Source organism: Epinephelus lanceolatus, chromosome 22, assembly GCF_041903045.1.
Source record: "Epinephelus lanceolatus isolate andai-2023 chromosome 22, ASM4190304v1, whole genome shotgun sequence".
NCBI lineage: Eukaryota > Metazoa > Chordata > Actinopteri > Perciformes > Serranidae > Epinephelus > Epinephelus lanceolatus.
Genome location: NC_135755.1, coordinates 1,212,414 through 1,234,513, shown reverse-complemented (window position 1 = coordinate 1,234,513; position 22,100 = coordinate 1,212,414). Strand labels below are relative to the sequence as shown.

The 22,100-nt window shown below is 43.5% G+C and overlaps 2 protein-coding genes across 2 annotated transcripts; one reads left to right on the top strand and one right to left on the bottom strand.

Moving 5' to 3' along the window:
- Positions 1-5,173: 5,173 nt before the first annotated feature.
- LOC144458293 (L-amino-acid oxidase-like) lies at positions 5,174-12,300 on the bottom strand. The gene is made up of 7 exons (XM_078164377.1): positions 12,099-12,300; positions 10,658-10,881; positions 8,556-8,668; positions 8,060-8,261; positions 7,847-7,915; positions 6,240-6,376; positions 5,174-6,099 (listed from the first exon to the last, which is right to left on the bottom strand). Exons 1-7 carry the CDS (start codon positions 12,205-12,207, stop codon positions 5,310-5,312), a joined length of 1,644 nt encoding a protein of 547 aa, XP_078020503.1. The 5' UTR covers positions 12,208-12,300; the 3' UTR covers positions 5,174-5,309.
- A 6,456-nt stretch (positions 12,301-18,756) lies between these two features.
- On the top strand, positions 18,757-20,447 carry LOC144459911 (uncharacterized). The gene is made up of 2 exons (XM_078164719.1): positions 18,757-19,446; positions 20,340-20,447. The coding sequence occupies exons 1-2, from the start codon at positions 18,757-18,759 to the stop codon at positions 20,445-20,447; spliced, it is 798 nt and encodes a 265-aa protein (XP_078020845.1).
- The last annotated feature ends 1,653 nt before the right edge of the window (positions 20,448-22,100 follow it).

The window sequence follows — 22,100 nt, the reverse complement described above, 5'->3', positions numbered from 1 at the left end:
TATTTAGTGAGTCAAAGTAAGTATACAGTCCTTTCAGTTTAATTTAATTTCGTCATTGTAGCGTGAGCTGTAACAGTTACGTTAGTAATAAACATTCTTATTTTACCCCAAACCATAATCTTTATCTTAACCTAACCACGTAGCTTTGGGGCAACTGCAACCATTTCACAACATTAATCAAACGATTAAAGCTGTGACAACAACAATCATATACGACCTATTCACCCCCATCACCACCGGTGCCCACACCTCCGCTGCTGCACTGGCGAGGATCTGTGGTTTAAGCCACACACTGTTCATCTGCACACACTGCGATGACACACAGCTGGTTGAATATCTGCAAAGTTTCCCTGCTTCCCTTCACTGGTTCCTGTACAGCAGGGTCGGCCTTTGTTTCACTGTTCATTAAAAAGCAAATGCAGCAAGTGTATACATTCAGTAGGCTATATCTTCAGTAGCTAGCTAGCTAGCTAACCCTACACTTTTCAGGGTTTGATTTGGGTTTTGGAGCAGGGAAGAAACGTATATCTTTTTCCAACCTAACCTTAAGGTAACGAGCGTCATTAACACGCGACCTGTATAACTGAGCTTAGATGCACTTTAAAAGGAAAAATCAGTTGCTGTTGTAGGCCCGTTAATGACAAAGACATTGCTTTATGTTGGTTTTGGAATCTATAGTAAACTCACAGCTTCGGGTTTTCCTAGACTCACAAAAAATACTTCAACCTCAACAATCAGGCTTCAGACCAGGTCATAGCACTGCCACAGCCTCAACACTTGTTGTCAACAGCATCTTAAACGGTCCTGATAATCACCAGCACTGTGCAGCCCTTTTCGTTGACCTGTCTAAGGCATTTGATACTGTGGACCACATTATACTATTAAGGAAACTATCATCCATTGGCCTAGATAATTCCTCTGTCAACTGGTTCTCAAACTATCTCTCAGGAAGAACACAAGCTGTTGCAGATGGTACTAGATTAAACTCTCTCTCATTATGTTAAGGTGTTCCACAAGGGTCCATCCTAGGCCCACTTTTATTCACTCTGAATATCAACAACATCATACTCCCCTCACCACTTTGTGATGTCCTTTATTACGCAGATGACACAGTTTTCTACAGTATTGGCCCCACTTGTAAATCAGCTGTTGCAAATCTGCAATCTGTTTTTAACTGTTTCCAATCGTGTCTTATCACCCACAAGCTTGTCCTGAACTCTGGCAAGACTAAATGTATGTGTTTTCAAGGTCCAAAATGAATGACCTCTTTCTTGGCATCTGAACTCTGCATGGTGAGTTAATTGAAACTGTGGAGTCTTCCAGATATTTGGGGATTTGGCTGGATACTAAGCTCTCTTTTCGAACCCATGTGGATCACCTCACAAAAAACTTATGACCTAGGATGGTTTTTTTTATACAGAAATAAGTCTTGTTTTTCTTTACCTAGCAGGAAGACCATTGTGCAATTTTCAATAATGTCCGTTATTGATTTTGGCGATATCATTTACATGCATGCTTCATCCTCCATCTTGAAACCTCTGGATGCAGTTTTTCATAGCGCCCTAAGCTTCATTACCGGGGATCAGTATCTCACGCATCGCTGCACTTTATATGAACAAGTGGGTCGGCCTTCTCTTGCCATTCGTAGAGTATTACATTGTCTTTTATTCATTTACAAAGCTCTGTGTGGAAAGCTTCCCCATATTTAAGTTCACTTTTAATACCCAGTATCTCTGGACATCATACACGCTCACAGACTCATATAAGACTTCACATTCCACGTACGAACAGTGAGTTAGGAAAGACTGCCTTCAGTTTTTATGCCCCTGACAAATGGAACAAGCTCCAGGCTGCACTGAAGCTGGAGAGACTTGTTTCCATTGAGACTTTCAAGGTTTTACTTGATGATACACTGCTTAGCGATCAGTCCAGCTCTTGCTAGTCCTAGTACCATTATGTTGTATTGCATGTATTTTTATATATTGTATTTAACTCTGTTAACTCTGGAATTGTGTATTTTTGTGGTGCATACAGGGCGTCCTTGAAAAAGAGAGCTCGCTCTCAATGGACCTCCCTGTTAAAATAAAGGTTAAATGAATTGAAAATGTTTATCCAAACTCATTGTTTGATCTTGGCCCGTGTACCGTCCTTCCAAAGCCGTGTTCAGGTTGTCTGATAACAGAATTAACAAGTTAAATCAATGAATTTTATTTCATGAAAATAAACTATGTCATTATTTGGGTAATCGGTAATTCATATAGCACTTTAAACTGTACTGTATGTAAAGCCCTTTATCTGATCTTTATCTGAAGGACTATAATGCACTAAGACAGTTTTCAGGAAGTTGCAATAGCACAAGGTCTGCTCATCTTGTATTTAAGTGTTTTAAATGTGAGTCCATGTATTTGTCTTTCATGTACAGTACTATGCGTTCCTGTGTTGTAATATGCCTTTTTAACCTGACTACACTAAGACAAACTCCAATCAACCTTGTGTTGACATGGCAAATAAAAGTATTCTATTCTATTTCTATTCTATTCTATATATGACTTGAGCCAGTTCTCAATTGCCAACAACAATTCTCTCTCTCTCTCTCACACACACACACACACACACACACACACACACACAATAAAAAATGCATTGTCATGTTTATCCTGATGTCAAACTGTGGAGCTGGGATCTCATTATTTTGACTTTCTGTGACTGTTCTGTTTGTCATCCTAATAATTTGTTAAGTTCGTTGGTGGGAATGTTTTTCGTTTTGGTACAGCTTACAGCTGTTTGTTTGTCTGTGTGTCCTTGCTGTACACACCCACACTGAAAACAAACACATCGGCCACTCAGCTCGGTGACTTCACTGGACTTAACTGGTTTTTGATCCAGAGTGTTTTCATAAAGCAAACAGTGACAAGCAGCACTCAAAGTAAGAACTATGAGCCATTCAATTTGATGTGAAAAACAGGAAAAGCTCAGTAATGCATTGCAAGTTTGTTTATAGCATGTAACTCTTCCGCTATTACACAAAATAAATGTATCTCATTAAACAAGAAAACATTTCTTGTCATGATATGAGCCGATATTTTGTAAGAAGAAGCCAAGTTTGTTTATATCGCACTTTACACACAAACATGGTTCATCTAAAATGCTTTTTAAAAAACAGAAACAAAGGATGAAAACAAACACAAATTTGAGTGATAACAGCGATAAATGTGACGAGTTCACTGTCATCATATAAAGTCTGCAAGGACAAAGACTGCAAGCCGCTGACAGACAGGCCTCGAGATTACACTCATTCTAACAGCTGCCGTCACTGTGTCGCTGCAGATAACAAGATATAAACCTCATGTTCAGGGTTGTTTTGTGAGTGAACAAAATAAATGTCTGTCCAACACACAGACTGCAGACAGTGAATGACGGCTGAGCTGTGACTGAATAAACTGTGTCGGCCTGTTAGTGACATCAGAAATACTTCTTTAGTTGTTTCTCTCGGCCACTTTTCGAGCACATATATCTGGCATTACACTGCGCAAACTATGGAGTAGGCTGCAATAACACACTGCATGTTGATGGACCTCTCTGCATCAAGTTTGCATGTTCTGTTTTGTAGAAATGGTTTATTGTCTGTACAATAACTTATGAAGGTCAGGTCTGAAAACACCAAAGCTGTATTTAATCTCACAGATAGAAACGACCACGATGTAAACATCAAGGTTGGAGGAAGATTTGTGGTGCACATACTGTAGATTGTTATCAGACACAGTCACTGCAAACGCTTGCATAAATGATGGATTCCTTTGATTGGTTGAATGATTTTATATATGGATTATCAGATACAGAAACAAATCCAAAGGATAACATGGTTATGGGAAACAATTTATTTCCAACATGGTCCCCAGATGTTAGAGGGGAGAAAACTCAAAGGAGCACACAGCATTCAACATTAAAACTAAATCTGAAATCCTTAAAATCCAAAAACCCATCACCAACAAACTAACAAAAAACTCCCACATCCAAAAACAAGGTTAGCCAAGATAACAATGTAGTTATAAATGTGATTATACTTTTGCAGAGTAAAATCAAACCATTTTCTCACTGCCAATAATCCACCAGTTTCATGCGAATTAGAGCAACGTATCCTTATACAAAGATTTGTATGATATAAAAATGCACATACAACAGGTTATATGATAGCTTACAAATTAGCACCCCACACAAAGCATCATCATTTCATGTACTTAACGTAAAGTTATGTAGTAAACATCAAGTTCTGCAGGTTAGGTTTAGGAAAAGAAACATGGTGGGCATATTTTTGTTCTTAACGTAAAGTTAGGTAGGTTTGGTTTAGGAACTTGATGCTACATAGGTTACACTTAGGAAAGTACAGTTTTACAGGTTAGGTTTGGGGAGGGAAAGTTACATAGGTTAGTTTTATAAAAGTAAAGCTGTGTAGGTTTGCTTTAGGAAAACAAACGGTTGGGTGTCATCACATTACATACTTTACGTAAAGTTACGTGGGATAGGTTTAGGCAGGTAACGTTATCAAAGGTTATGTTCAGCAAAATAAAGCTACACAGGTTACTTTTGCAAAAATAAAGATATGTAGGTTTGGTTGGGAAATTGGGTGTCATCATGTTAGGTAGCTACTTAACGTGAAGTTTAGGGAAGTGATGTTACATAGGTTACCTTTAGCAAAGTAAAATTAGATAGGATTGGTTTAATTAAAGTTACGTAGGTTAGGAAGGTTAAGGTATGTCTTTTACATTTACGAAGCTTAACTAAAGTAGGTTTTAGGTATAGGACAGTAAAGTTACACAGGTTATGTTTAGGAGGGTTAGGGTTAGACAAACATGGTGACGAGGTTCCCAAAGATAAATCAAAGTTCACTTGTTTTCATACGGTTCCAAACCCCGGCCTCTTGGGGAAAAGTCCTATGTTTGTTTGACCAATCCACCACCCAAACCTGCCTCCTTTAATGGACTTTCACTCTTTATATTACTTACTTCTTTATACTCATCAGCGCATTGATCATGGAGTCGCAGCCTTCCTGATTATGTGAGATATATATGAGTTCTGCTGTATTAGTTTTGGTAGGGATACATAGGATCAGTGCAGGAGAGCAGCCTGATAAGAACTGCATGTCAGAAAGAGAATCACTATGAATCTCAATCCTGAAGCAAGCAAAACAACCGACCAAGCAAAAGTGTCGTAATTTTTCACCTCTTTCCTCTCTGAGCTCTGCTAGCTTTTGACGCAACCATTTTATTAGTACTGTAGTACTACCTGCCCTTGAAAGCAGACTGAAGACCCTACAGTTCGTCACGATGTTGAGTTCCAGCTGACTCTTTGTTAATGTTGACTGCAGCTCTGATGGCAGATTTCATAGCCGTCTCAATCCAGGCGTGAGGGAAGGCCGTGTGTTCACCAGCAAAGTGCACCCTGCCTTCATGTCTGAACAGCTCCCTGGGGAACTCCAAATGTTGGTAAGGTGTGAAGATGGCGAAGGCGCCCAGGCTGTAAGGATCATCGCTCCACCTCTTCACCACCACCCCTGTGCACAGAGACTTGACGTGCTCGCCGTGGATCTTTGCCAAATCTCTCAGAGCCAGCTCTTTCAGGTCTTCATCACTGGCACCTAGGAAGAGGAGGGAGTCATCAGACCAGGTGTAGGAGGCCAGGAGGACACCGATGGTATCGTTGGTCGGGAAACTGTGGCTGGGGTAGTAGATAAAACGGGACGGCCCGTCAGTGATGCTCTTTCCTCCTCGGATGCCATTATCTTCCCAAAACTTCCTGCTGAAGGTGAGGACGATTTTAGTGGAGCTGTCGTAGTGGACCGACCTCAGTGCCAACCTTTTTGGGTTGGAGAGAGGTGGAACAAAGTCGATAAAGAGAGCTGCCTTGGCTGTGGTTGTTACCAGGACGACGTCGGCAGGAAGGACAGTAATAGACTGTGGGCCTGTCCGGTACGTTACAGTCACACCTTCATCTGAGTGACTGATGTGGTTCACCTCAGAGTTGAGGTGAATGTCGCAATCATTAAGGAGCTTAAGAAGAGCATTGGGGATAAGGTCCGTCCCCCCAGTCACTTCTGTGTACCTTAAAAACAAAGAGACAAATAGATACTCTCATTGAGATTCTGATGCAGAATGGGAACCTGTAGACATCAGGTTCATGTATTCAGTCATTTATTTATATCCCCATGTGTGATGTTGACAGTGTGCGATGTAGGGCCTTACTCAGTGTTGTCGTTGATGTTAGACTGCTCATAGATCATCTCAGTCAGTGCTGTGTACATAAGGCTCTGCTCGTTAAGCAGGTCTCCGATCATCCTCACCGCCTCTGAACTCAGAGTACTTTGTTCCTTCAGAAAATCCTGTTAAATAAACAAAGTCCATGTCATACCCTCAGGTGTGTGTTACATCTTGTGGATACGTGTTAATGTCTGAGGGTGTGCACAACCAACACACCAAACAGACACAGGTGATGCGGGGCAGACATCATGTGCAACTGAACACGCAGATAAAGGCAAGTATATATTTGACCATATGGAGGTGGTTCCTTGTTTTCTCTGTAAAGATCACTCAACCAATCCCAGATATTTGACAGACTGTACAATATTTTGATTTACAGTTAAGTGAGGACAATATATGGACATTTGAAATAACAGGACATGGGACACTTTTCTGGGTTCTCTTATCTGAAGTTTGTCCAACACTTTTTCTTAATTCAGTGATTTTTACTTTTAGCGGTCACATTGCATGATTCTGCAAAACAAAGGACTCAGGTGATCTTGGGGTATTTTTCAACCTGGACCATATTTTCCAATGTTTTTGAGTCTATGGGAACAACAGTTTTAAAACTGGTTTGGTATTGAGAGAGAGCACTGCAGCCAGGCTGCAATGTAACCACTCAGGTCATGTTTAAACAGTTTGTCTTTGACACACTCAGATTGTTATTGTATGTCTGACAACATTATGAAAGGATCCCTACAGAGGTCGATGTCTTTGTTAACATTCTACCTCCTCCCCCTGGGCACAATCCTCCATCACCATGGGGTCCATTTTCACTGCTACGCCGACGACACACAGGTCTACATCTCCTCCAAACCCACCACTGCCATCCCTCCACCTCCCTCACCACCTGTCTTGAAGACATCCGGAGCTGGATGAGCAGGAACTTCCTGAAGCTAAACAGCAATAAAACAGAGGCCCTGCTCATCGGCTCCAAATCCACCCTCACCACGTCACAACACACCCCAGCTCCACCCTTCATCATCAACAGATTCCCTGTACCCTTCTCCTCCCAAGTCAAGAGCCTCGGCGTCATTCTGGACAGCACCCTCTCATTTGCACCTCATATTCAAAACATCACCCAGACTGCATTCTTCCACCTCCGCAACATCTCCAGACTCCGCCCATCACTGTCCCAATCCAGCACTGAAATCCTGGTTCACTCATTTGTCACATCCCGCATCGACTACTGCAACGCCCTCCTCACCGGCCTCCCACCAAACTCATCCACAGGCTGCAAATCATTCAGAACTCGGTCGCCCGGATCACCACCTGCACCAAATCATCTGACCACATCAGCCCTGTTCTCATCCACCTTCACTGGCTCCCTGTACAATACTGCATCCACTACAAAGACTCTAACTGGACACTGTGCACTACACTTGTTCTTATGTTGATGTTTTGCTTTAACAATGTCTTTTATCCTCTACGCTCTGTAAGGTGACCTTGGGTGATGTGAAAGGCGTCTCCAAATAAAATGTATTATTATTATTATTATTATTATTATTATTATTATCAGTTTTTACATTTCGTGACATCACATTGTGTTTTACCTGTACAGAATAACGGTCGTATTTTATCAGTGCAGCCCAGCAGCCATAAGCCTCCACATCATCGCTTACCTACAAAGAAAGGAAAAGTCACTTCCATGGAGCAGATGGTGTCATAACAAGTATTTAAAACTGAGCTCTGATGAACCACCAATGTGTAACTTGACTGTATGGCCAAGCTGGACACAAAAAGCAAACCAGTGGAATCTAACGTACCTTCTTCAAAGCAAACTGTAGCAGTTCGTGAGCTGACTTTCTTTTCTCACTGGGCCACACATCATAATTCAGATCTTCAGGGTGATTTTGCACTGTGCTCGTCTTCTTCAGAATCCCATTGACATAGTAAAAGGTGTTCTCGTCTACCATCCTGAATGTATTGAGTTTGAGCCCCAGCTTTTTAATAAGCCAGTGGAGGATGCTGTGGACAGAGGAGGTGATGGTGGCAGAGTTACATTAAGTAAAGTGTCATGACCAGCATTCACTGGTGACACACGTGACATTCAAACACAATTATTTGAGATTTGAGTTAAGTCATAAAGAAGAGTAGTGGTGGTAGCAGTGTGGTAATAGTTTGCAGGCCTGAAATGTATCAGCACCATAAAAAGCTGCATTAACATTCCTTCTACACAGTCATGTCAGTCTGTGACGGCAGAGGGCTGCATGCACGTATTTATATGTAAATGCTCGACTGAAAAAAATCCCATAAACTCACTAGTGATGTTGTGGGATCCTCATGGCTCCCAGTTCAACATACCAGCCCTCTTCTTCATTCCTGTGGGTAATCACTCGTCCTCCAACACGATCACTAGCCTCTAATATGGTGACCTTGTCAGAGCAGATAGACACACAGTCTTTTGTTGTAAATCTGTATCCTTAATTATGTTTTATATTGTATTGCTCTGTGAAGCACTTTGAATTACCCTGCTGTATGAAACGTGATATTCAAATAAAGCAGCTTTGCCTGTTATCAATGATGACAAACTAACATGGTTACTGGGTAAAGGGGGGGGGGGGGGGGGTTCGGGGGCGAGTGAGGCCCTTTTTCTTTTCTTTATTCTTTATTTCAAGGATAGCCCCTTGAGATGTGCCATCTCATTTTTGAGGGGGTCCTTACAAATAATGACAAACATAAACAATACGAACAATAAAAAGTAATTACAAATATAGTTCCAAACATATAAACACAAGGACACACACACTCAGACACACATGCACACTCCAACAATGCATACAGTGATTTCAGACAAACAAATATTTTCTTGGAGACTGAGTTGATATGAGGTTTGAAGGATAGCTGGGAATCAAGCCAGAGGCCCAGATATTTAAATTCTTCAACTTTTGCTATTATTGTTCCATCAAGTAAAATAAAATACTAGTTTTTAGTTAAAGACAAAGAATCAGGTCGAGTACAAAACAACATATTATTTGATTTTTTCTTGTTCAAATGAAGCTTATTTGAAGAAAACCATTTTTGAACCAAGTTAAAATCAGATTGTAGAGAGTATTGAATTTGTGAAATAGCAGAGCTGGAGGAGTATACTACAGTGTCATCTGCATATAAATGAATTTGGCAGTCAGAACAGATTTGAGGAAGATCACTGATAAAGATGGAGAACAAGACAGGACCTAAGAATGAGCCTTGTGGAACATCTTTATCAATAATCTTGAAGTCTGATTGGCTACCCTGAAAGGAAACACCCTGACTTCTGTAATGAAGAAAGGAGTTAAAAAATAATAAAGTCAGTAGAAAGACCAATAGCATATAATTTGTCTAAAAGAAGATAATGATCAACCATGTCAAACGCTTTAGTAAGGTCAATGAATATAGCACCTGTAGGCATATTGCTGTCAGATGTTGACAGTACATCGTTTGTAAATTTTAAATTTTAGTGGTGGTAGAATAGTTAGGTCGAAAACCAGATTGGTGTGGGGATAATATGTTATGGTCATTAAGATATTTAGATAATTGATTAAAGATTAGTTTTTCAAATATTTTTGTCAAAAAGCGGAAAAGGACTCGCACACAGAAAACAAATATAGACTGAGAGTCTTATTGAAAGATCATTTTACTCGGGATCTTCACAGACAAACAAGCAGCAAACGTTTCAGTCCTCAAGGGACTATCGTCAGTGCATATGCAGTCTATATTTGTTTTCTGTGTGCGAGTCCTTTTCCGCTTTTTGACTTTCATCTCTGACTACCGCACCAGAATTAAGAAGTTTTTGGACTGATGTTAAGTGCGCAGCTCTTTTTGCTTATTACTCAAATATTTTTGTAACACTATTGATAATTGAGATTGGTCTATAATTATTAATGTCTGTGGTGTCACCTCCTTTATGAAGAGGGGTTACTCTGGCACATTTCCATGATGAAGGTGTTTCACAAGTTGCAAGAGATAAATTAAATAAGTCAGCCAGTGGAAATGACAAAACATGAGAGGCAAGTTTAAAGAACTTAATCTCCAGACCATCTGGACCAGCACTACATCCAGAGCTTAGACTATCAATAACCTGCTGAACATCAGTTGGAGAGATAGTTTTGAAACAGAAGGAGCTGCCGCACCTATTCTGAGTCGAAGTAAGATCAGAATGAGAATAACAAGAAAGAGAGCTGCCAATTGTAGAAAAGTGCTGGCTAAATGCCTCTGCAATTAATGAAGGTTCGCTGACCTGCAGCTCATTTCTTTCCCTGGAGCTTCCCAGCGAGTTTATCTGCTGGCTTCAGCTCCAAAAACTCTTTGACAGCACAGAACATGTTTTTTATTGTGCCTTGGTTTTTATATTAACATGTAGCATATGAACCTGCTGCATGTACCTTGTGTCCTGCGTCCTGCAGCAGCATGGCAGCCGTCAGTCCAGCCATGCCAGCTCCCACAATGACAACGTGTTGTGGTGTACTGGTTTTTGGAAGGCCGTTCTTAATAGTGTGCATCAGCTGCTTGTAGTCGGTGTCATTCAGACAGTCAGCCAGAGTGTCTTCCAGGCTGAGAGCAGCAGTGTGGCTGGAGTACAGAGTGAGCAGCAGCACACCGACAGCAACTGGAAATGAATAAACTGTTTAGTCCAACGGGAAAACTGTCAACGGTTAAAAGAAAAAGGCTGGAATAAGAAATGCTGAGCAGCCTTGTCCTGCATTAGGAAAAAAACAAAACAACTAAAGAGCAGAATGAGGGAGAAGGAAACACTGAATCTGTCAATAAAAGAAGCCATGTAAGCTATGATTGTTACAAATATTTAAAAAGACTACATGATACAGACAAAGTTGTATAAATAGTTGCTACAAATATGAAGAAAACGTGTTTCCTGAGAAACACTGGGTGATAGCAGAACAAACATCTTCACTGAGGCTGCAAAGCTGCGACCTTAAACACCTACGGCAGTAAAATGCATGTTCATCCAAACACAGCATATATAAGGGTTAAAATAAACTGAAAAGGCTGAAATAATAAATGCTGAGCATCGCTGTAATAGAAGTAGCAAAAGTCGCAGGAGTTGAATAATATTAGTTAAAGTTGTATTAGTCGTAGTTTGAGTAGCAACAGAAGTGGTGGTAATAGCAGCAGCAGCAGTGTCAAACCCATTCTGCATGAAAGATGTGGAATATTTCATATTTTTTTGAAAACATTGATAAACTGAAAGTCCTGGATTTAAAAGTTGAATAATGCCCATAACATCTGGAATATGTGACACGTTGTCAGTTGGATGGAGTTTCTAGTTTTAAGCAGGGAAGACAAGACTTAAAAAAATGCTACAGAAAAGCTTTCAAATGTTTTAAGTCCTGAATGTGTCATACCATGATCCGGGCAGCAGCGGCTGCCTCAGACTCAGCTGCTCCCCCAGGTGAGCCGAGCGTTAAATAAACCGTTAGTGTACATTTCACCAAGAAATGTTTTTTTCATTTTCTATGTCCGGCCGCCTTGTTATGCATCTTTCCTTTAAGACCTTACTGTGACTGTAGAAGAACTTTTCATCAACAACACAGGTTTCACCAGTCAGCAGATTGAATGATATTAAGTGTTGTTGGCTTCTGCAAAACACAGAAACACTACAACTGAACATTATTCAAACTTTCTGTGGGAACTCAACACACTCAACGCCCCGCCAAGCTTCCCCTGAAATATTCTTATTGTTAATATCAAAATTATTATGATGATCTTTTATATGTAGTGCCTGTCTCACCAACAGGAGCAGGAGCCAGTGAGACTTATTAAAGACTGATTTAGACGCTACTGTTCCTAAAGGAAAACAATACTCACATAATTTCCACGTCACCACGTGTGGATCCATCTCAGTCTGGAAGCTCGTCTTCTTTCTGTCTCTGGTGGTCTCAGGCTTGGTTTCCCAAGCTGGCAGGTTTTCTGTCATGGCGTCCGTCTCTGTGTAGTGATCACTCAGGTGGGGAAGGCAGGCTGACTGTTTTTAGGAGGAAATGTCTCTGTCTTTAAAGGTGTGATTAAAGGATCACTGCGGCTTTTATGTTTTATCATTTTATTAGAACCTCCCTCAGGTGTCAAAATGTCATTAAAGCTAATTCATTTCTCAGGAAGGTTTGTGAACTAGTTAAACTAGTTTCCTGTTTCACAACAGTAGGTATTGTGCAATACCTTAGAATATTTGTTAAGTAACACTGGACACCTGCAGCCTCATACACACACATGCACATGTATACACACACACACACACACACACAGATGTAACACTGCTACAACGGCCGCTGTTTTTTATTGATGGTAGTAATAATGCTAGGCACTGTTTGCTACAACACGTCCTCACTGTGACCTCGTCAAATGTCCACGTTTGGTCATCAACATATGACGTCCAAGGTACCCTGGGTGTGTTGGTTGTTGATGTTCTGGGACGCCGTGTCAACTTCAGCCTGTTACATGCATTGTCTGTTTTCAACATACACTTCTGTTTTCACAGGAAATGTACAGTTTGCACACAGGGCAATCAGCTGACTCAGTGATAGGAAAGGGGACTTTTCTAAGGTTGGGCACCACATCAGGGAAAGTCCTCATACAAATGGCTGCTGATAACAGTGGCTGTTGGTTTTCCCAGGAAAATGTGGGCTGGCACCAACTTGTTTACTGGTCTGCAGCAGTTTCACTAAGTATTGAGCAATATCTTAAAACGTTCCCTGAGAAACACTGGGTGATAGCAGAACAAACATCTTCACTGAGGCTGCACAGCTGCGACCTTAAACACATACGGCAGTAAAATGTATGTTCATCCAAACACAGCATCTATAACAGCCACTAGAATCCATAGATAGGCCTATATATAATCATAGATGACTCATTGCTGTGGCTACTGGAAGGAGGAATGCTGGAGGCTAGGAGGCCAGGGTGCAGGCTGGAGCATTCCTCAGCATTTGACGCTGAGGACGGCTATGAGCTGAAGCGCGTCCGTTCGACTGCTGCTGTTCAATCCACTATATTAAACAGTAGCTATACTTATTAGTGAGTGCTGTCGGGTTTGTCTGCTTTGCTGTAATTCTGTGGACCGTACTACAGTATTAGCCAGCCAGCCAGCCGTGATTTCCCCAAGATGGCGGCGACGTTGATGCATCGCTGAAACAGGCTGAAGCCGTCAACGAGGTGTCTACTGTATATGATATCCATGCAGTGCACACATACTGTACAAACACACACACACACACACACACACACACACACATATGAAGCTCTGTTTTCGTTGATGGCAGTCATGTTAATTATTTAGAGAGCCCTGAGCGACAATGACCTGCTGCTTTTCTCCGGAAAATGTGTGCTTGCACCAACTGGTTGGTGTTTCACACCACACAGGGTTGCCAAAACACGGAGCAACAGTTTGAGACGTTTTAGTGGTAATATATTACTGTAAGACAACAAAACAACCAACACTGACACGCCTAAAGGGAAAGGCACAACTGATCCTCAGGGAGGCGTGGGAATAATAATAGAAGTGATGATAACCTTTCAAAACAACACACACTCATACATGCAAGCATGTGCGCGCGCGTGCACACACACACACACACACACACACACACACACACACACAGCTTTATGTTCTGTCTGTCCGTTACTATTAGCTATTATATAGCTGCTATGTGTCACGATAACATTCATCGTGTCGACTCTTTGTTCACACTCTGCTTTGGACCAGGGAAACATGGAAACTGTAGCCATTAATATTTTGAAAGTTCTCTCCTATGCTTCCTTGGTGTTTATACTCTCAGAGGTCCTTCAAGAGAAATAAAGGACTCATACAGTATAATTTATCTGAGGGACTCTGCTCAGGAAGATTCTCGGTGCTGTCGAAGAGGGCGATCCCTGCTTTGTCACACTGCACACAGTGCAGTGTTCACATCCTCATCACTGCTGCCAAACCAAGTGCTGTGAAGAAGGATGCAGACCTGCCATGGGTGCACCAGATATTGTTTTCAGAGTCTTGGTTGGCCAAGTTGTTAAGTGAATTTTTAAAGAACCCTTACATCGCTCCAACCTCCTCTGCATCGCTACTGGCCAGCATTGAACCTACAATCTGGCATCGTAGCCTCCAGACTGCACCCTGACTTTCTAGCCTCCAGCCTGCACCCTGACTTTCTAGCCTTCAGACTGCACCCTGACTTTCTAGCCTCCAGCCTGCACCCTGACTTTCTAGCCTTCAGACTGCACCCTGACTTTCTAGCCTTCAGACTGCACCCTGACTTTCTAGCCTCCAGTCTGCACCCTGACTTTCTAGCCTTCAGACTGCACCCTGACTTTCTAGCCTTCACACTGCACCCTGACTTTCTAGCCTCCAGTCTGCACCCTGACTTTCTAGCCTCCAGCCTGCACCCTGACTTTCTAGCCTTCAGACTGCACCCTGACTTTCTAGCCTCCAGCCTGCACCCTGACTTTCTAGCCTCCAGCCTGCACCCTGACTTTCTAGCCTCCAGCCTGCACCCTGACTTTCTAGCCTCCAGTCTGCACCCTGACTTTCTAGCCTTCACACTGCACCCTGACTTTCTAGCCTTCACACTGCACCCTGACTTTCTAGCCTCCAGCCTGCACCCTGACTTTCTAGCCTTCAGACTGCACCCTGACTTTCTAGCCTCCAGCCTGCACCCTGACTTTCTAGCCTCCAGCCTGCACCCTGACTTTCTAGCCTCCAGTCTGCACCCTGACTTTCTAGCCTTCACACTGCACCCTGACTTTCTAGCCTTCAGACTGCACCCTGACTTTCTAGCCTCTAGTCTGCACCCTGACTTTCTAGCCTTCACACTGCACCCTGACTTTCTAGCCTCCAGCCTGCACCCTGACTTTCTCGCCTTCAGACTGCACCCTGACTTTCTAGCCTTCACACTGCACCCTGACTTTCTAGCCTCCAGACTGCATCCTGACTTTCTAGCCTTCAGACTGCATCCTGACTTTCTAGCCTCCAGCCTGCACCCTGACTTTCTAGCCTTCAGACTGCATCCTGACTTTCTAGCCTTCAGACTGCATCCTGACTTTCTAGCCTCCAGCCTGCACCCTGACTTTCTAGCCTTCAGACTGCATCCTGACTTTCTAGCCTTCAGACTGCATCCTGACTTTCTAGCCTTCAGACTGCATCCTGACTTTCTAGCCTCCAGCCTGCACCCTGACTTTCTAGCCTTCAGACTGCACCCTGACTTTCTAGCCTTCACACTGTACCCTGACTTTCTAGCCTTCAGACTGCACCCTGACTTTCTAGCCTCCAGCCTGCACCCTGACTTTCTAGCCTTCAGACTGCACCCTGACTTTCTCGCCTTCAGACTGCACCCTGACTTTCTAGCCTTCACACTGCACCCTGACTTTCTAGCCTCCAGTCTGCACCCTGACTTTCTAGCCTCCAGTCTGCACCCTGACTTTCTAGCCTCCAGTCTGCACCCTGACTTTCTAGCCTTCAGACTGCACCCTGACTTTCTAGCCTCCAGCCTGCACCCTGACTTTCTAGCCTCCAGCCTGCACCCTGACTTTCTAGCCTCCAGCCTGCACCCTGACTTTCTAGCCTCCAGTCTGCACCCTGACTTTCTAGCCTTCACACTGCACCCTGACTTTCTAGCCTTCACACTGCACCCTGACTTTCTAGCCTCTAGTCTGCACCCTGACTTTCTAGCCTTCAGACTGCACCCTGACTTTCTAGCCTCCAGCCTGCACCCTGACTTTCTAGCCTTCACACTGCACCCTGACTTTCTAGCCTCCAGACTGCATCCTGACTTTCTAGCCTTCAGACTGCATCCTGACTTTCTAGCCTTCACACTGCACCCTGACTTTCTAGCCTCTAGTCTGCACCCTGACTTTCTAGCCTTCACACTGCACCCTGACTTTCTAGCCTTCAGACTGCACCCTGACTTTCTAGCCTTCACACTGCACCCTGACTTTCTAGCCTCCAGACTGCATCCTGACTTTCTAGCCTTCAGACTGCATCCTGACTTTCTAGCCTCCAGCCTGCACCCTGACTTTCTAGCCTTCAGACTGCATCCTGACTTTCTAGCCTCCAGCCTGCACCCTGACTTTCTAGCCTTCAGACTGCACCCTGACTTTCTAGCCTTCACACTGCACCCTGACTTTCTAGCCTCCAGACTGCATCCTGACTTTCTAGCCTTCAGACTGCATCCTGACTTTCTAGCCTCCAGCCTGCACCCTGACTTTCTAGCCTTCAGACTGCATCCTGACTTTCTAGCCTCCAGCCTGCACCCTGACTTTCTAGCCTTCAGACTGCACCCTGACTTTCTAGCCTTCACACTGCACCCTGACTTTCTAGCCTCCAGCCTGCACCCTGACTTTCTAGCCTTCAGACTGCACCCTGACTTTCTAGCCTTCAGCCTGCACCCTGACTTTCTAGCCTCCAGTCTGCACCCTGACTTTCTAGCCTCCAGTCTGCACCCTGACTTTCTAGCCTCTAGTCTGCACCCTGACTTTCTAGCCTCCAGACTGTACCCTGACTTTCTAGCCTCCAGACTGCACCCTGACTTTCTAGCCTTCACACTGCACCCTGACTTTCTAGCCTCCAGCCTGCACCCTGACTTTCTAGCCTCCAGACTGCACCCTGACTTTCTAGCCTTCAGACTGCACCCTGACTTTCTAGCCTCCAGTCTGCACCCTGACTTTCTAGCCTTCAGCCTGCACCCTGACTTTCTAGCCTCCAGTCTGCACCCTGACTTTCTAGCCTCCAGTCTGCACCCTGACTTTCTAGCCTTCAGCTTGCACCCTGACTTTCTAGCCTCTAGTCTGCACCCTGACTTTCTAGCCTCCAGACTGTACCCTGACTTTCTAGCCTCCAGACTGTACCCTGACTTTCTAGCCTCCAGCCTGCACCCTGACTTTCTAGCCTTCAGCTTGCATCTCCATCTACTTGCCTTCAGCTGGGACCACGGCCTGCTACATGTCAGCCTGCACCTCTGTTTGCTAGCTTTCAGCCTTCACCTTGAACCACTTAGTCTTCAGCCTTCTCCCCGGCCACTGAGGTTTCATCCTGAACCCCAGCATGCCAGCCACCAGCCTACACTCTGCTAGAGAGAGATTAGATTAGATTACAACATCAAATCTGTGATAGAGATCAAACTGTGCACACAGAGGCTACCAGGCATGACACCATTTCATTTTCACATCACACAGGTTTGCCAAAACATTGAGCAACGGTTTAAAATGTTTCAGTGGTAATACTGCATGACATTCAAACAACCACCAACAGTGACACGCCCAAAGGGAAAGACACAACTGAGCCTCAGGGAGACGTGACACCATTTCATTTGAATAAACACCAGTCTGTGTTTGCAGGTCATTTGAATCCTGTCAGACATGACAGACTTGATACCACGAGTGATTCAAATGTGCAGTGTTTTGGTTTTATTTAATAGTCCATCAATTGATGGTGACCCTGCGCTCTCACCTCACTGTGGGAGAATCATGTGAGAAGAACATTTGCCTGCCGCGATTTAGAGCAGAGTGACATGAAATCTATCATTTGTTTGACAACATGCAAATAAAGTCCTGCTGCTGTCACTCTGACACATCGGTGCCTTTCATACACACAAGCATTAATTAATATTAGACTCACACACTCGCGAGGAGCAGTCAGTGAGTGTGGACGTGCAGCAGAAAGATCTGACACAAACACAGCTGACAAGGTGGGTGTTCTTCAGTTACACAGTGATTTTTATTTAATATCATAAAATTATTGTTTGTCCACTGAGATCATTCAACACTGTCCAGGTTTCTAAACATCATCATTTACCATCACCATCTTTATTTTAATGAAGTTTAATTTTATGAAGAGAATCACTTCAGTAAGGTATGTTGTCATTATTTTAACTTGCTGTGGCTAGATTTTTATTTTTTTGTCAATCCTAACACGTCTTTTTTTTTCTTAATCGGGCGGAAATGGACTTCCAGTCTTTCTTGTATGAAACTCTTTGAAACAACATTTTTTAATCTACCAAATGATTCATCTTCTAACAAGAAACTCTTCATGATAAGGCAACAAATCACTTTATTTTGTTAGAGCAGGCAATTTTTCTGCTACTACACAAACATTAACATTGAAACAAAACCTCACCTCGAGACTTTTTCATAATAAATTAATCATTTTTCATTAATTTCCATTTTCCATTTCAATTTTCTCATTCCAAAGAGAATGTGAGCATCAATGAGCTGCCTACTTTTACACATGAAAGCCTTCAGATGAGTCACAATGGGAACATTTCGGCAGGCTAGCTGTGCTCAGCTAGTGAAGGTTAGGCTCAGCATGGAGTCACACATGCTAATAAATAATCCACAATATTAAAACAAATGTATTTGCTGGGACTACGGACACAATCTGTGCATTGAGTTGTAGTTCTGAATCCCTTCAATCAATCTTGTCTTTTTGTTTCTGTTAACGTATTTATGTTCCTCTCATCTCTCTTTTCTCCACTGAAGCAATACAATGCAAACTGATATGCTGGTCAACGCCTCTTCCTCCTCCATGTACTGCATGGACGTCTCAGCTGGATTGTACATCTCCGTCACCTTCAACACCACAAAGATCCTCCTCCCCCCTCTCTTCATCCTCGTCCTCTACCTGGGTCACCAACGATGGCGGCAGCAGCGCTCCTTCTCAACAACCAGCCACTCCGACATCTTCACCTATCACATGGCTGCGATTGAGCTGATCTATGCATTTGGGGGCACAGTTGCCTTTTGTGGCATCTACACTGAAGTCTCTGAGGTGGTGATTGTGGGGGCTTATCTGTCTTCTATGGCTTTCCCTGGACAGACATGTTTTCACCTCCTGACCTGTGTGGAGCGATACCTGGCTGTCGTCCACCCCATCACCTACATGGGGCTGAGGCAGTCAGGTGGGATCAAGATACGAAATATCAGCATTGGATGTGTTTGGCTGCTGAGCTTGGTGTGGAGCGCTGTAACTGTTCACAGAAATTTTCTGTATGTCCTACATTTCTGTTTACTGGTCGTCTCTTTAGTGGTGGTGTCTTTCTGCAGCCTTCGTGTCCTCTGTGTGCTGCTTTGTCCTGGGCCAGGGGAGGTGGGCAGGGACAGGAAGCAGGTGGATCAACCAAAGCAGAGGCCTTTCCACACCATTGCAGCCATAACGGCAGTGCTGTGGTTTTCGTTTGTAGGATGCCTTGTTTGTATTGCTCTGAACAACTCGCTACTGCTGAGACACACTGACAGTTGTGTGATTCTGATATCTGGATTGTGGTTCACACTGCCCAGCAGTTTGGTTTTACCTCTGCTGTTTCTACACCGAGCAGGAAAACTGCTCAATTAAATAACTCATGAGCAGAACCGACTAATTTGACTTTATAGATTCTCTCATTTGAGATGACAAGTTTTCATTTTTGGTGTGCAAAATCAGATTATTGCCAATTAACCAACCATTAATTAACATGCATGCTTTAATTAAAATGTTGCGATGGAGTCGATTCTAAAACTGTTGTGAATAATGTGCACAAAATCTTATGTGGAAAGTGTAGTTCCAACACGCTCTCATCCCGAGTTGTCGCACATCACCATTGTATCAGTGGACTTTTGCATCTACATATTACCCGCTAGGTAACCTTCAGTGTACTTTCCAGCTCCTTATACAGTATGATGTTGTTACCGCTTTGTTTCTAACTGATGCTGTCCTGCATCATAACGTACAGCGGTGTCAGAGACCTTTTGTGTTGGTGTCTGACGCCGACATCACTGACAAAGCAGTGGTATTTGACGACTTCAGGATAGAAACGGGTTGGTCGTTCACTTTGCAAAATTAAAAAGAGTGTTTTGTTTGTTTTTTTTAAAGGTTGCAAACATATGCTAAGCAGATAATCAAGTGAGAACCTTTTGGAACTTTGAGTTTGTTTCTGTTTTGTTTTTGTATAGCCTCAGCGTAGGAGTGAAAGGGTTGCATATGAGAATAGGCCATGTGAAAAGGGTAGATCTGATAAGCTAAAAGCAGTGGTGTGGTGGAGGCTACACGCAGGTACACGGGCTGTAACCACCTCTTTTTGTGTCCATTTACAGCATAGCCACTCATTATGCAAAAAGCCTTTGAAATGTAAAGGAGAGTTTACTCACTTCCTCTTTGGTAACCACACCCACCTCATCAACTATCACTACACAACTGGCTAAAAGGGAATGCTAAGTTATGTGGACGTCCGATGAAGTTTGATAGTAAATGTTGCCAACTGAAGCAATAAAATCCTCAGTGCCTGCTATATTGACCCAGAAAGAGTTCACCAGCTACAAAACCTGTTGTTTTTCCTGCATCCAGCACCTTTACTGAACGCGGCAGTGATGGAATTGAAACAAGGAAGAACTACGAGGTATCTCTGCTTGGATTCACCTCAGGGTAGCCAGGGGGCGTGCCCTAGGGGTCCATGTCATTGGTTCGCCACCCATTAGTCCGACTGTCCGCGGTGCTGAACGGCTCGCGGCGGGCGTATGGTGCGCCGTGACCGGCTTGAGGCGGAGCAGACTCACGGCTTATGTGTTTGTCACTTTCTTTTTCATTTTAACCCACACCATGATCTTTTCCTGACCCTAACCAAGTGGTTTTTGTGCCTAAACCTAACCAGACCTTAACCACAGGGCATCATGATGATTTCGGAACAGACTTCGGAACAATGAGTTTATTATGGTCGGAACAATGGGATGTCGAACCAATGGGCAGTTCCCGTGCCCTAGATGGCACTTAAAGACAGAACTTCCATCTTATCTTTGCTTGTATTGCAAACTAGCTATGCTTCCAAGAGCGTAAATAGCATTCCAAAATATGAGCGTAGAGGATGCTATGGACGCGGATACAGTCTGTTCTCGATGACTCGAATATTCAGAGGGTCGAGGTGGCGACTGCAGTCCTGCAAGAGGATACAGTCGGCTGGGACCCTCCAGAACCTGAGTTGCTGAAAGCAAACACTGGGTGCGGTTACATGATGGCTTCTCATTCTGAATGAAATAAATCTGAATGAAATCATTCTGAATTAAAGTTTTTCCAGGTAGTTTACACCTTTATTCGGGTCCATGCAAGGTTTGGGGCAGGGAAGGTTTCTGATTGGATAGGGGGCGAGGCGGATGTTACGTGTTTACTGGAAGAAAACACTGTAGTCCTCGCTCCAGATAACAAGATGCTTGACGACGCCGTTCTTAGTGCCTTTTTCGGTTGTGTTTTGCTCATATTCTTGAAGCAGCAGTACGACAACAACCTTGTTCTGCTAATGCTTCGTCTGTTGAGGAGGAGGAGGGAGGTAGAAGGTCGAAGAAGGGAGGTAGAAGACTGTGCTGTGGTGAATGGAAACCGGTGAGTGCAACGAGTCCGACTGCTCTATCTCAGCCCGTTGCTATGTGCGCTACATACGTCATGGCGCCAGAAGGGCAAGGAAACGAGCATGTGACTGGAATGAACTTAAAGAGGAATGAGTGTATACAAGTGTGAGAAATTCTTTCATGTGTGATTTTTGTGATTTTATTTTGTTCCTGTATCCGGAGAAGGAGAGCTGCTGAGGGGAAATAGAAGAACGAGTCTTAAAACCCAGAAATGAGTTGGTATTTTACCACGCCCGGTAACCTCATCAAAAGTCGGTGGGTTTTTGGTTCGGTGTCTGAGGCTTGTGAATTTAGAAACCTTTCTGTGTCTGAAAAAAGCTAACAAGTGGCTAAATGAGACTCCAGAACGTCATCACAGCCAACATGAATTTACAGCCTCATTGTGGTGGAGACGTTAAGTCATGTGACCGTGGCGTAGGTCGTTTATAGCCTAACGTTAGCTTCTTACTTCTGGAAATT

Excerpts from the sequence above, each read along its gene's own strand:
- LOC144458293 (XM_078164377.1), bottom strand. The coding sequence starts at position 12,207 with ATGACAGAAAACCTGCCAGCTTGGGAAACCAAGCCTGAGACCACCAGA. Across the intron at positions 8,669-10,657 it reads TGCAGGACGCAGGACACAAG|GTCACCATATTAGAGGCTAG; the intron begins GTACATGCAGCA and ends TGCTCTGACAAG. Across the intron at positions 6,100-6,239 it reads AACATCAACGACAACACTGA|GTACACAGAAGTGACTGGGG; the intron begins GTAAGGCCCTAC and ends TTTGTTTTTAAG.
- LOC144459911 (XM_078164719.1), top strand. The coding sequence starts at position 18,757 with ATGCAAACTGATATGCTGGTCAACGCCTCTTCCTCCTCCATGTACTGC. Across the intron at positions 19,447-20,339 it reads CAGTGCTGTGGTTTTCGTTT|CATAGCCACTCATTATGCAA; the intron begins GTAGGATGCCTT and ends GTCCATTTACAG.